This window comes from Ambystoma mexicanum, chromosome 7q (assembly GCF_040938575.1).
Source record: "Ambystoma mexicanum isolate Mex_15411 chromosome 7q, UKY_AmexF1_1, whole genome shotgun sequence".
In the NCBI taxonomy this organism is placed as follows: Eukaryota; Metazoa; Chordata; class Amphibia; order Caudata; family Ambystomatidae; genus Ambystoma; species Ambystoma mexicanum.
Genome location: NC_090941.1, coordinates 946,755,741 through 946,767,838, shown reverse-complemented (window position 1 = coordinate 946,767,838; position 12,098 = coordinate 946,755,741). Strand labels below are relative to the sequence as shown.

General features: G+C 43.8%; 1 protein-coding gene across 1 annotated transcript in view; it reads right to left on the bottom strand.

Moving 5' to 3' along the window:
- The window catches only part of RSF1 (remodeling and spacing factor 1), a 1,138,572-nt gene that overhangs the window by 981,216 nt on the left and 145,258 nt on the right, over nt 1-12,098 (bottom strand). Inside the window, exon 4 of the mRNA XM_069639968.1 lies at nt 2,250-2,455. Within this exon, the coding sequence (XP_069496069.1) occupies nt 2,250-2,455 (206 nt within the window). The remainder of the gene's footprint in view (nt 1-2,249; nt 2,456-12,098) is intronic.

The following is a 12,098-nucleotide window of genomic DNA, read 5'->3' as shown; positions in this document are numbered from 1 at the left end:
TTGCCAGACCCTTGGCAGCCATCCCCTATAGAAACATTAAAAATACTTTGAAGCTTTCACCAAAGCAGAGCCTACGCAGGGTAAACTACAAAAACCTACAAACACTATCAAACTCATTCTCTGCATCGAAAAACAAAAGTGAGGGGTGGTCCCCTTTACCAGACATCTCCAGGACATTGATCAGGATCCTTATCATAGCCATACATTTCCTTGATGAAATGTGCCCGCAAACCGTCAAATTACTGAGCCTATGCTGTCAAAAGGGAGTGTTCATGGAATCAAAGCTGTACAGAAGTGTACGGTTTCACATGCATGACAATGTATGCATCTTCTTAGATTGCCCATTTGTTTGGAAAACTGCTTCATTTTAATTATTGGATGCTGCTTTGGAATATCAAACTGTTTTGATGGAACACAAAGTATTTGTAAAAGGAAAGAGCTCAGCTGCATTGTTATGACCTTCAGTTTTATTACCCATTTCATATCCTTGAATAACAAACAAAACCAGTTTTAAATTTAGTTGGAATTCACCATAATACAAGCTGCATCTAACTTCAATTTTATTCTGAAAAGTTAACTACATATAAAAAAAGAAAAATGTTTCACAATGTTCATCTTCTAAAAGCAGGCAGCTGAATGTCTATGGTTGCTGCGAAAATTGTCATGGGAAGGAACCTAGATTAGATCCAGACATTACCAGGAGTGACCATTTTCATAGTTACTATTTAAAATCAATGTCAAGTATACAAGAAAATGACGCGCCGGGTCTTACAGTTTTGATTGGTGGCAGCCTGAGCTTTGCCGTTTGGAATGAAACATTACAATTTAGGGGAGAAGACCCAGATAAGATCAACATGCTCTCTTAATTTTTCAAATCAATGTAAGAGACCTGCTCAATAGCTTAAAAATATCAGAACTAAGGTTAAGACACAGACACCGTGGATTCTCTGAATATTACATGCAAGTTTGTGACGCTTGCATTTCTGTGTGTTTTCTCTCGTAAGAGAAAACCCATTACTTCAGACATCTTGTACCATCAAGGTGTTAAATCATGCCATTAATGCAGAAGCATTGTCCAATAGGGTTACCACCTACACTAATAAAATCAAGTACACATTCTGGGAGTTACAGATTTGCCTTGGAGGGGCTCAATGTGTATGGTGGCAGGTATGTGTTTTTTCTTTTACCAAGGAAAGTACTGACACAAAAAGGAACAAAACAGCCATTTTAAAAATCAGTTCGATTTTTTATGAACCCAGTTGGTTTACTTATACACAAAGTATACCTTGTAACACACTGTCTGGTGGGTGTCACCGGCTTTGATCTCTCACGTTCCCAAATAGCCCCATGCCCTTCATAAGCAGTGTGATAATCCTCAACACAAACCGTAAAAAGCGTCAAAGAACAATGTAGATCCCCCCCCTCACTAAAATGAGATCCCTGTCCAGTCTGCATACCAGGATCCCTTCTAACTATATACCACAGACGAGGAGAAAACCAAAAATGTCCAGGCAAAGCAAACAGGGGCAACAGTAAATTAAACCCATCACCTTATAACACATTTAACAACCAGCCCCCTGCAGTCATAACTATTAAAGAATATGGGACATTAAACCTGCTAGCATGGGCTCAATCTGCCATGTTCACCCTTTTGTGAAGCAGTGCTCTTACTATAGCAGAGTTAACTTATTGTATTTCATTCCAGGTCGCTTCCCTCACTGCTTAGCAGAAACAAAGAAAATCTAGGTGAGAAAAGCACATATGGGAGGAACATTTGTGCACAAGACATGGGTAGAAAAAGCACCCAAGCGCTCTTGTTGCGGGAGTGAAAGTAAAAGACAAACAAAGGAGAATTTCATCAGGATATTTTATTGTGGGTGCCAATTTGCTGAAAAGAGTGATTTGCATACTCTGAGCAACATGTTTATGACTTGGACTTACAATTGTTCAGTAAACCATAATGAAGTAATTGAAGAGAATGCAACATTATGCTGGTGCCCCACAGGTATTATGCATTACCTATAAATCTAAGGCATTGATCACACTCAAGAGGAACAAATACATAAATGATTAAAGAAATTGTTAGCAGACATGGGAGAGCTCAGATGAATAATCCCACTGAAATGAATAAACTGTCCCGCAGCAGTGAAAACAGTATAGTACTGACACAGCTGACCAGTGCCACAAAGTATTGAATCTGATCATTTTGACTGAACAATTGTTACAGGTTGCCAATACTGACAAAATACCTGACAATGCATTTCCAAGAAGAACCATCTTGGTCATCTTGCTCTTCAATATACATCCGGATGTTGTTATCTTGATCCAAATGGTACCAATACATCAATCCATCTTTATCTCTGCCGACTGGCTGCAAACGCATGGTATCAGCATCCTCCTCATTAATGAAGTTTCTAAACTTCACATTGTCGTCAAACTGACACTCGCACAGATGCTGAAATAAAAGTTATACAAAAACCATTTGGTCATTTAAAAATGTATTAAACGGAAATATTCAGTTATTGGTAGCCATATGCATCAGTTCACATAAATAACCTATAAAGAATCATACCAGAGTATAAAATAGCAAAGAGCAGCCCCATGCATGGCATTTAATAAAATGTAAAGATAAATTGTTGAAAATCTGATGTTATGTTATGAGGAGTGTGAGGCTTGCATTGTTGACTGAAAATTGCGAATTACTTTGAATTGAAGTTGTATTTCTATCACGCTCATGCACAAACAACAATCTTACTAGGTCCAGTGACATTGAGAATGCGCAAATTCATGGGAGGGTGAAAGGGTGGTGGGGTGGAAAGTGCGGAGCAAAAGGAGAACAGAATAAATTAAAATAAATAACAAAATCAACAAAAGTGGTAGTATAAGGCAGCAGACGGGGTTGGTCAGTTAAGTGCAGAAAGAAGGGGGGGTGTATGGGTACAGATACAGACCCCAGTGCAAGGGGTGGCCCGGAGGCAGTGCGGGAGGTTGGCAAGGTGAGCAGGAACCTGGGTACGGAGGACAGAGGGTGGCCAGGTGCACGGTGCAAGGAGAGAACAGATCAGCAGGGGAGAAAGGGCAGGGGGCGAAGGCAGAAGCAAAGTGGAAGGTCTTGAGGTGCTCCCAGAACCGGACATGGTTCTCCTCATGTTTTAGAGTGGCAGGGAGGATGTTCCAGAGGGAGGCCCCAGCTGAAGGCAGGTCTACCCCCAGTTCGAGGAGTGAAGAGCTCAAGAGGGGAGGTATTTGCGAAGGGATAGCTGAAGTTATTTTGGAACCAGGCCCCAGAAAATCGTGGACAATGCAGAGACTTTTGACTCTAATCCTTCCATCCACTGGGAGTCAATGGAGAGATTTCAGAACTGGAGAGATACGACCCCAGGGCTTGAGGCCAACAAGTCGCGCAGTCCTGTTCTGGATTAGTTGCAGAGGGCGGAGAGTAGAGGAAGGTAGGTTTAGAAAGAGGCTGTTACAGTAGTCCAACATAGAGAGAACCAGAGCATGGGAGACAGTGAGTTTCTAGGGGAAGGAGAGGAAGGGCAGAGTACCTCTCAAGAGGTGCAGTAGGAAGTTTGACTTTTTAGATACATCACAGAAGTGGGCGGAGAGGGAAAGTGTGGAATCAAAGATGACCCAGAGGTTCTTAGCCTCACAGGTGGGGGTAGGAGGGCCAAGGAGGCCGGCCATAGTGAGGGGAAAGGATGGAGAAGGTGTGCTGATCAGGAGGAGGATCTCAGTCTTGCTGGGTTGACAGATTTCCTAGAATGCACAAGCAATAGTCTTAAAAAACTACTGAAATCTATGACACGCACTATATGTATATCTATACACACACCCTCTTAACGGTTAAATCCAACGTTCTTGAAGGATTGATAAATATACCAAAAAATACACTTAATTAGCATTGTCTAATTTCGCCAATTCCCTTAAATAGATCTAAATCGCCTTACATATGGAGATTACATGTAGAAATTAACATGTACAATTTAAGGAAGTCCTCCTATGAAATAATTACAAATAGTCTCCACAATGGTTTCAGCTGCAAGTCATACTCTCAAAACTATCAAATATAATCACAATGTGGGATAAAGATTCCAGCTTCACTCACATAATATACATATTCCTGGATGTATATTCAGCATAATGTGGGATAAAGATTCCAGCTTCACTCACATAATATACATATTCCTGGATGTATATTCAGCATAATGTGGGATAAAGATTCCAGCTTCACTCACATAATATGCATATTCATATTTTTTCCAAACAACCTACTTGCAAAATCTTCAAATACGAATCTAAAAAGTATACCCTCTCTGAAGGTTTGGAGGAAACCATAGGCAAGTAATTCTGAGAGAGGTTAAAAAAAACAAATATCTTAAATGGGTATTTATGTATTACATAATTTCTCAAAAATGTAGATTAAATATAATGCAAACAAGAAAAAAATCAAAATCTAATCAACCTCAAAAGAAACACCACCAACCTGGAGACCCATTACATAAATGCACACAAAATAGGAGAGAAAGTAAATAAGTCTGCTAACGAGTTTGAGCATTTAAAACCACCATAAAAATACAGCATACATGTGAAGTGCAAACAGCATACATAAGAGGCATGCTCCTTCAGAGACATTTGTAACAGTAGCATTTTGCTACTCCAAAAAGGTACAGGTAGAAATGCCTGGGAAACCGATTTAGTAAAGAACACTCTTGGAGGCCACCAGGGGGGACCCAGGATATGGCAGCTTAAGCCACACTGCTCTCTGAACAGAGGTAAAAGGGGTCTGAGGGCTCCCCCCCGCCCACTTATTTGAACTCCCCACTTGGGTATTTGACCATTGTGTCCTCGAGGGATAGCCCCTGTATACATCCAGCCCAAATTTGGAGAATGTGGCAGCCTGGGAGCCGGAGTTAGCCATGTCTCGAGGCAGACAGGCGGTGATCGAGGCAGGGTGCGGAGGAGCATCTTCAACATGCACCAAGCAACGTCCCTGATTCTGGGCAGCGTCGGGCGGGGGGATTGGGCTGTCGGGGAGGCTGGCGAATGTTCTCCCACCCCAGCAGCAGCTCTTCTGCACAAGGGCTTTGAGGGATTTCAGCCCTCTACGGAACAACAATGGTTTCCCCCATGAGTTCTGAGTGCATGACGGACCAAGGCAGGGAGACCTGTCCCAATTCGCGCACAAAGGAGAGGGACGTAAAGCTCCCAGCACAGAGCCTTTCATCGGTGTGTGTGTGCTGGCCGACAGGGTTTATTTTATTGGTTATTTTATTTTTTTTGAGGGAGTGAGCTGATGCGTCACAGTGGTTTATTTATCTGAAAAGTGCTGTGTTATTCTTTTTTTTTTAACTTTATTTCCATTTTCGACAAGAAAACATTACATATGTATAAACAGCAGATGAATCAGTAATACATTGTCAAATACATTTAATTAAGAGCTTCGATCAAAGAAACAATCACATATCCGTTAAAGCCTATTCACATATAACAACCCCACATTCACAACCATAAAAAACAACAGAACAAAACACAAACACACCCCCACAATATAATTCGAGACTAGACACAACCTCCACAGACCCCATCAAACCAAACATCTTTCACCCATAAAGATCATTAAAATTCCCCCATTGTTCATCATAACATGTTTCTTTGTGCAATCTACAGAACAGTCTTTTCGTAGGCAGAAAGAACTTGCACATCAAAAATCCAGTCCTCTACCAAAGGGTTCTTCCTCGTCTTCCAGACTTTCAATATCTGCTTTGTAGCCACCAACAAGACCTTGACTATCCAACTCTATGTTACCCAATCAATTTTATAACCAGTGGTCAATAATTGCAAAATAATTGCGGATGAGTTCCTTGGATAAGAGACCCGATCAATCCCATCAAGCCAAAAGGTCTCAACTCTCTCGCAGCTCCATAACATATGGATTAACGTACCCTTCTCCTTCCCACAACCCCAACAACTATCACTATCAATCATACCCAGAGCACACATAGGAGACGGAGTCCAATAGATTCTACCCAAAATCCTCTGATGAATGTATCTCAGTTGCATATCTACTTTAGCCCTAATCGGGACCTTCCAAACCCATTCCCATTCAACTGAGGTCAATTCTCTACCCAGTTCCTCTGTCCATGCCAACCTCAATTTATCCCACGAATCAGTCCACTGTACATCTAACTTCATAAATTTCAAAATATCAGACACCTTACGCAGTCCACAGACCAATAGGTTAAGAACCTCAGGGTCCTGCAACATCGGCGCTTCCAATATTCAAACCCTTTCCGATACCCAGTCCAACAATATATTATATCTCCTTAACTCTATTTTGCAACCCAAACTTTTCCACCAGTCTCTCAAATGAGACTATTCCAGTCACCCCCCCAAACATCTCCAACCTTCAAAATGCCCCTACTAATCCAGCTTCCCCAATTTAAAGGCCTATTATTGATCTGGAGACCTGGGTTGAGCCAAAGAGAGGCCCCTTTGTAGACAAATAATCCCTGGTCATTTTCCACTATTAGCGATGTCAGCGCCGCCTTTGTCGCCAAAATTGTTTTCAGTGACCTCAATCTCCCAGGCAACTTTCCAAATGAATACAAACATGTAATATCGAAAGGTAGTAGCTTCTGCTTTTCAATCTGCACCCACCAAGGCGCCTGGAGCAAATCACCAACAAAATAGCTAGACACTTTTTTTTTAAGAGAAAACCATCACAGTAATTCTTCAGGACCGGATAACGAAAACCCCCGTCCTTAATACTACGAATCATAATATAACGCAGAATGTTGGCCTTTTTCCCTACTCCCCAAAGAAAATCTTGAAATACCCTATCCAACCGCCGCAACACCTTCCTGGTGAAAAGCAAAAGCAACAACTGGATAATATACAGGACCTTCGGCAATAGAATCATTTTGATTGCATTAACTTTAGCCCAAACAGTCAACGTAAACCAATTCCATTTCCTAATATCTTTATGAAGAGTCTCTACAATCCTATCTACATTATAACTAACCAATTTACCTACTTCACGAATACGGTGTATACCCAAGTATTTGACTCTCACATTCTCCCATTTACAATCCCAACCCAATAGCTGTTCCTGCAATGGAGAATACCTTACAGGAAACCCCACTGTCTTTCCCCAATTAATCCGATAACCTGACAATTTACCTACCTCTTCAAAAATACTCTTCAATAAGACACCTCCCTCAGCAGGATTACTCAATAGAACCACCAAATCGTCAGCATAAGCCAACACTTTAACTTCTCCGTCCCCCACACACAAACCTCTGATCCCCATATGCTGTCGAATATACGCCAGTAAAGGCTCCAACACCAAATTAAACAACAGGGGGGACAAAGGACAACCTTGCCGGGTGTCCCTAAACAACTGCAACTGTCCCGAAAAACCACCATTCACCCATACCTTAGCTGTTATCCCACTTTGCAAAGACTGAAACCGCCCTGATAAACAAAGGCCCAAACCCCAATTTTGACAACGTATAATTTAAGAACCTCCAATTTACCTTATCAAATGCTTTTTCAGCATCTAAAAAAAATAAGTAAAACATCTTTGACCTCAGCCTCCTGTAAATCCAACAATGTTCTTATCACACCCATATCGATTTCTCATAAATCCTGTCTGAACGTTCAATGAATTCCCCCATATATTTGTTAAGCCGAGCGGTCAGTATTCTAGTGAAAATCTTCATATCGACATTCAGTAATGAAATAGGTCTATAATTACAGCATTTAGTAGCATCTTTCCCTATCTTCGGAATCACCGTAATTATAGCCGCCTTGATTGTCCCACATAACCTCCCTTCCTTCAGCATACAATTAGACAGATCACACAAAATAGGCAACACTTCCTCAAACTCCTGATAAAATTCTACTGTCAAACCATCCACTCCCAGCGACTTCCCTTTTGCGAGTTCCCCAATTGCCAAAGAAACATCTGCATTGTTAATTGGACCGTACAATAGCTCCCTGCCTTCTTGTGAAACAGGGAGAACAATTTTTTTTTTTTAAAAAGTCATCCAACTCCTCCATCTGTGGGTCCATATCTTCCCTATACAAGTCCGCATAAAACAAGTGAAAGCAATCCCCAATCTCACCCCTTTTGACCAGGACTTTACCACAATCATTCACAATCTTCTGGATGTATACCCTCTCAGAAAAAACTCCTCAGTTTATTAGCTAAAGCTTTCCCTCCACGATCTCCCCTTCCCAATATTTGTTTCACATAATATAAACCTTTTTCTGCCTGCAAATTCAACTCACTTTGTAACTTTTCTTTTATCACTGCCATTCTAGTCCTCAACTTCAAAACATTTGTCAATGCATAGCATCGCTGCAATTTCCCAAGTTCCTCTTCCAATTCCTTCAATTTAGCTCCTTCAACCCTTCGAACCCTAGCAGTCCAATTCATCAACTCTCCCCTAACAGAAGCTTTAAAGGAATCCCACACTATCATGTTCTCTGCCGACCCAGTTTTCTTGAAAATAAGTGGTGATAAACAATTTCAACGCTACCAAAGCAGCCTCATTTTTCAGCACAAAAGGTTTCATCCTCCATCTATGAATACCTTCCCGCTCAGCAACATCTGACAACCTTGCAGTCACAATTGAATGATCTGAGAGGTGCCTTTTCCCCCCCCCATCGTCACATCCAAAACCGTCTCCGCCAATCTGTCTGACATAAGGATGTAGTCAAGCCTCGAGTATGAGTCATGTACCGGAGAGTAAAACGAAAATTCTCTCTCTCTCTCTCTCTCCAATGAGAATTCCTCCAAACATCAACCAAATCAAAGACTTCCAAAAATTCTCGTAACTCCCTACTTGACGACTGACCAGTGAAACCACATGACAAAGACCTGTCTAAGACAGGGTCCATCACACAATTAAAATCCCCACTAAAGAAAAGATTCTCCTCCCATATCACGCAACATCCCTTTCAAAGTCTGAAAGAACATCCCACCTCTCACACAGGGACCATAAATAAATCCAAATTTTAACAGTCTGCCCTCAATACTCAAATCAAGCAAAATAACGTGCTCAATACCCAGAGTTTTCCAAGCGCGGACCCCGAGATCGAACCTGTGTGACTCCATGTCGTCTTGCTTCCAAGGCGAACATGTTCCCCCTGAGCTATCCTCCCGTCGGGGCTGGCGTGGGGGGCTTCCGAGTCAGACTCGGACACCGGAATCAGGCCACATCCACTATACCCTGGCGGAGCAGAGGCCCGCCCATGCTGGGCGGTAATTGCTCAACTGACAGGAGTGCACTGCTAGAAAGGCTGCCCCTCCAGCTTGACGTGAGGCCTGTGATCAGAGTGCAATAGATTCCTGAGCATTTTTCTTTATTTGAGACGATTTTCTGGCGGCCTAACTTACCAAAGGGGGGTGCAGGAGAGTCCCTTCACCAAGCTCACAATCAGCTGGCTCTCACACACAGGCCTATCTCCCCTCAACTGGGTCTCGCATAGTGCCAACCCATAGGGTTTGTCTTCGGGCCAGAGACAAATTAACTGTGCACGCTTGATAAACCCATGCTAAATCCATGATTTTTCAGACGCAGACCAAAGGTCAGGATATAGTAATCACTGGAGGGCACAGCCTTTAGCTTGTATGGGGAGCAGGTGCAAAATGGATCTAGGTCACCTGGCCTAAGCCCCGCCCACCTGGTTCCTGCCTGCCGCTCTTTTTCACCACTTAGCAAGCCCTGCCCACCTGGTGCCTGCCTGCTTGCCGCTCTGTTTCCCTACTTAAGGAGCCCTCCAGCTTCTTTTCCTTTGCAGATGGGGAGCAGGTGCAAGTGGATCTAGGTCACTTAGCCTAAGCCCCGCCCACCGGGTGCCTTCCTGCCTGCTGCCCTTTTTCACCCCTTAGCAAGCCCCGCCCACCTGGTGCCTTCCTGCCTGCTGCTCTTTTTCACCCCTTAGCAAGCCCCGCCCACCTGGTGCCTTCCTGCCTGTGGCTCTTTTTCGCCACTTACCAAGCCCCGCCCACCTGGTGCCTTCCTGCCTGTGGCTCTTTTTCGCCACTTACCAAGCCCCGCCCACCTGGTGCCTTCCTGCTTCCCACTCTTTTTCACCACTTACCAAGCCACGCCCACCTAGTGCCTTCCTGCTTGCCACTCTGTTTCCCTACTTAAGGAGTCCTCCAGCATCTTTTCCTTTGCAGATGGGGAGCAGGTGCAAGTGGATCTAGGTCACCTGGCCTAAGCCCCCGCCCACCTGGTGCCTTCCTGCTTGCTGCTCCTTTTCACCATTTAGCAAGCCCCGCCCACCTGGTGCCTTCCTTCACCATCACTGTCTTGTGGCCAATGCTGGATTTCACTTTTATGGACTTCATTCATTCACGGTGCGTCACTCTTTTTCAACTCTCATGCTGGACTTCCTTTTTTTATATCTTGTACTCATGGTGGCCCTGAATCATGCTGTTCCCATCTTCATCTTGTATCCTGGCTTGCAACACTCTTGCTTCTCCACTCTTTTGACTGCTTACTCTTTTCTCTCCTCCTTTCCCTTTTCCCCTTTTCTTATCTCCTCCCCTTACTTTCTTCTATGCACTTACTCTATCAGAATTGTCCCTGGACGCAATATGATGACAACCTCGTCTGTTTCCTCCACCCTCCCATCTACCTCTCCAGCACTATCTGAAAGGTCGTCAGGCCTAGTATGATAGTCGCTTGTTTTGTTCCTCCCCTCCCGCACCCCTCTCCCTCACCTTTTGTTTTTCTCCGGCTCAACCAGAAATGTCGTCAGGCCTTGTACGGTAGTCGCCTGTCTGTTTCCATTTCCTTCACACTCTCCCCCTCCCTTCCTTATCTATGTCTTAGCTCTTGCACTATCTGAAATGTCATCAGGCCGAGTACGATGGTTAATTTCACATCCTTACTGTTCATGCCCTGTAAGAATGTGGTTGTATTTTCCCTTGTTCCCTCCAGTGAAGCGCTTTGAAACACATTGTGTATAGGCGCTATATAAATAAACAATCATATCATATGACCTGGAGGGACACTTTACAATAATATAGATTCCAGGGTCGCCCCATAACTATACCACTCTGACAGAATTGATACGAACGATGGCGGAGGACTCCGTCAATGAAAAACACAGCAGCGCTCCTTGAGGAGATAAGCGGCCTCAGATCCGATACTGGGCATAGGCTGGATAAGCTGGACAGAAGGGTGGGCACAACAGACTACAGAATTCAAGGCCACGGAACCAATCAAACATCGGACAACCCCCTGGAGACGCAAATGGACACAACTCAGATCAAAAGAAGAGAGAATGAAATGGCACTAATCTCAGATTTTTGTGATTCCCAACGTGAAACGGAGTCAGAGAGAGATATCAAAAGGGCTATCCACAACGTTAAATCTCTATTTGGCGAGGATACCACAGACGAGCCTACCATAGATCAAGTTCACCAAACTGGCAGAGGCTCCAGGGGCACTCTAGCAATCCTTGCACGCTTTCATTATGCAGAGAAAGCAAAACTCCTCGACACAGCAAGGAGAGAAGGCCCTATAAAATATTGTACGGATCAGATATTCATCTTCCAAGACCTCTCTTTCATGTTGACTAAAAGGATGTGCAGTACCCATACGTAGTGGCTAAAGGAAAAGGGAGCAAGATATCGCTGGGGTTTCCTTTCTCGATCCCTTTCGAACACAAAGGTCATGGCGACATACAATGGGAGAAGGGGGAGCATTTGGGAAAAAACAGTAGGAACTCAATTTTGATGGGCCAAACAGACACTCCAAGGGAAGGTCATGGTGGCGTCAGAAGACCGATCCAGGGCTACCGAAAGTTCAAAAAGCTGAACACTCCCCCCATGAGGAATGAGTGACTCATGAGGGTCCTGTCTTATCTCTGTGGGGGGCAGTGTGGTGATGCATAACTGACAATTTTTCGGGGTGGTGGTTGAGTGGTTCGTCATGTTTGGAGTTGTGTGGGAGGTGGTGAGTAGAGACTAAGGTTGCATTTCAGAAAGTTCCTGGTCCACTGGTGGTCCAGTCTTGTTTGGTATATGGTTCTCCCACTGGACTGTATGCCTTGCGTAGGGGGAAGGGGGAAGT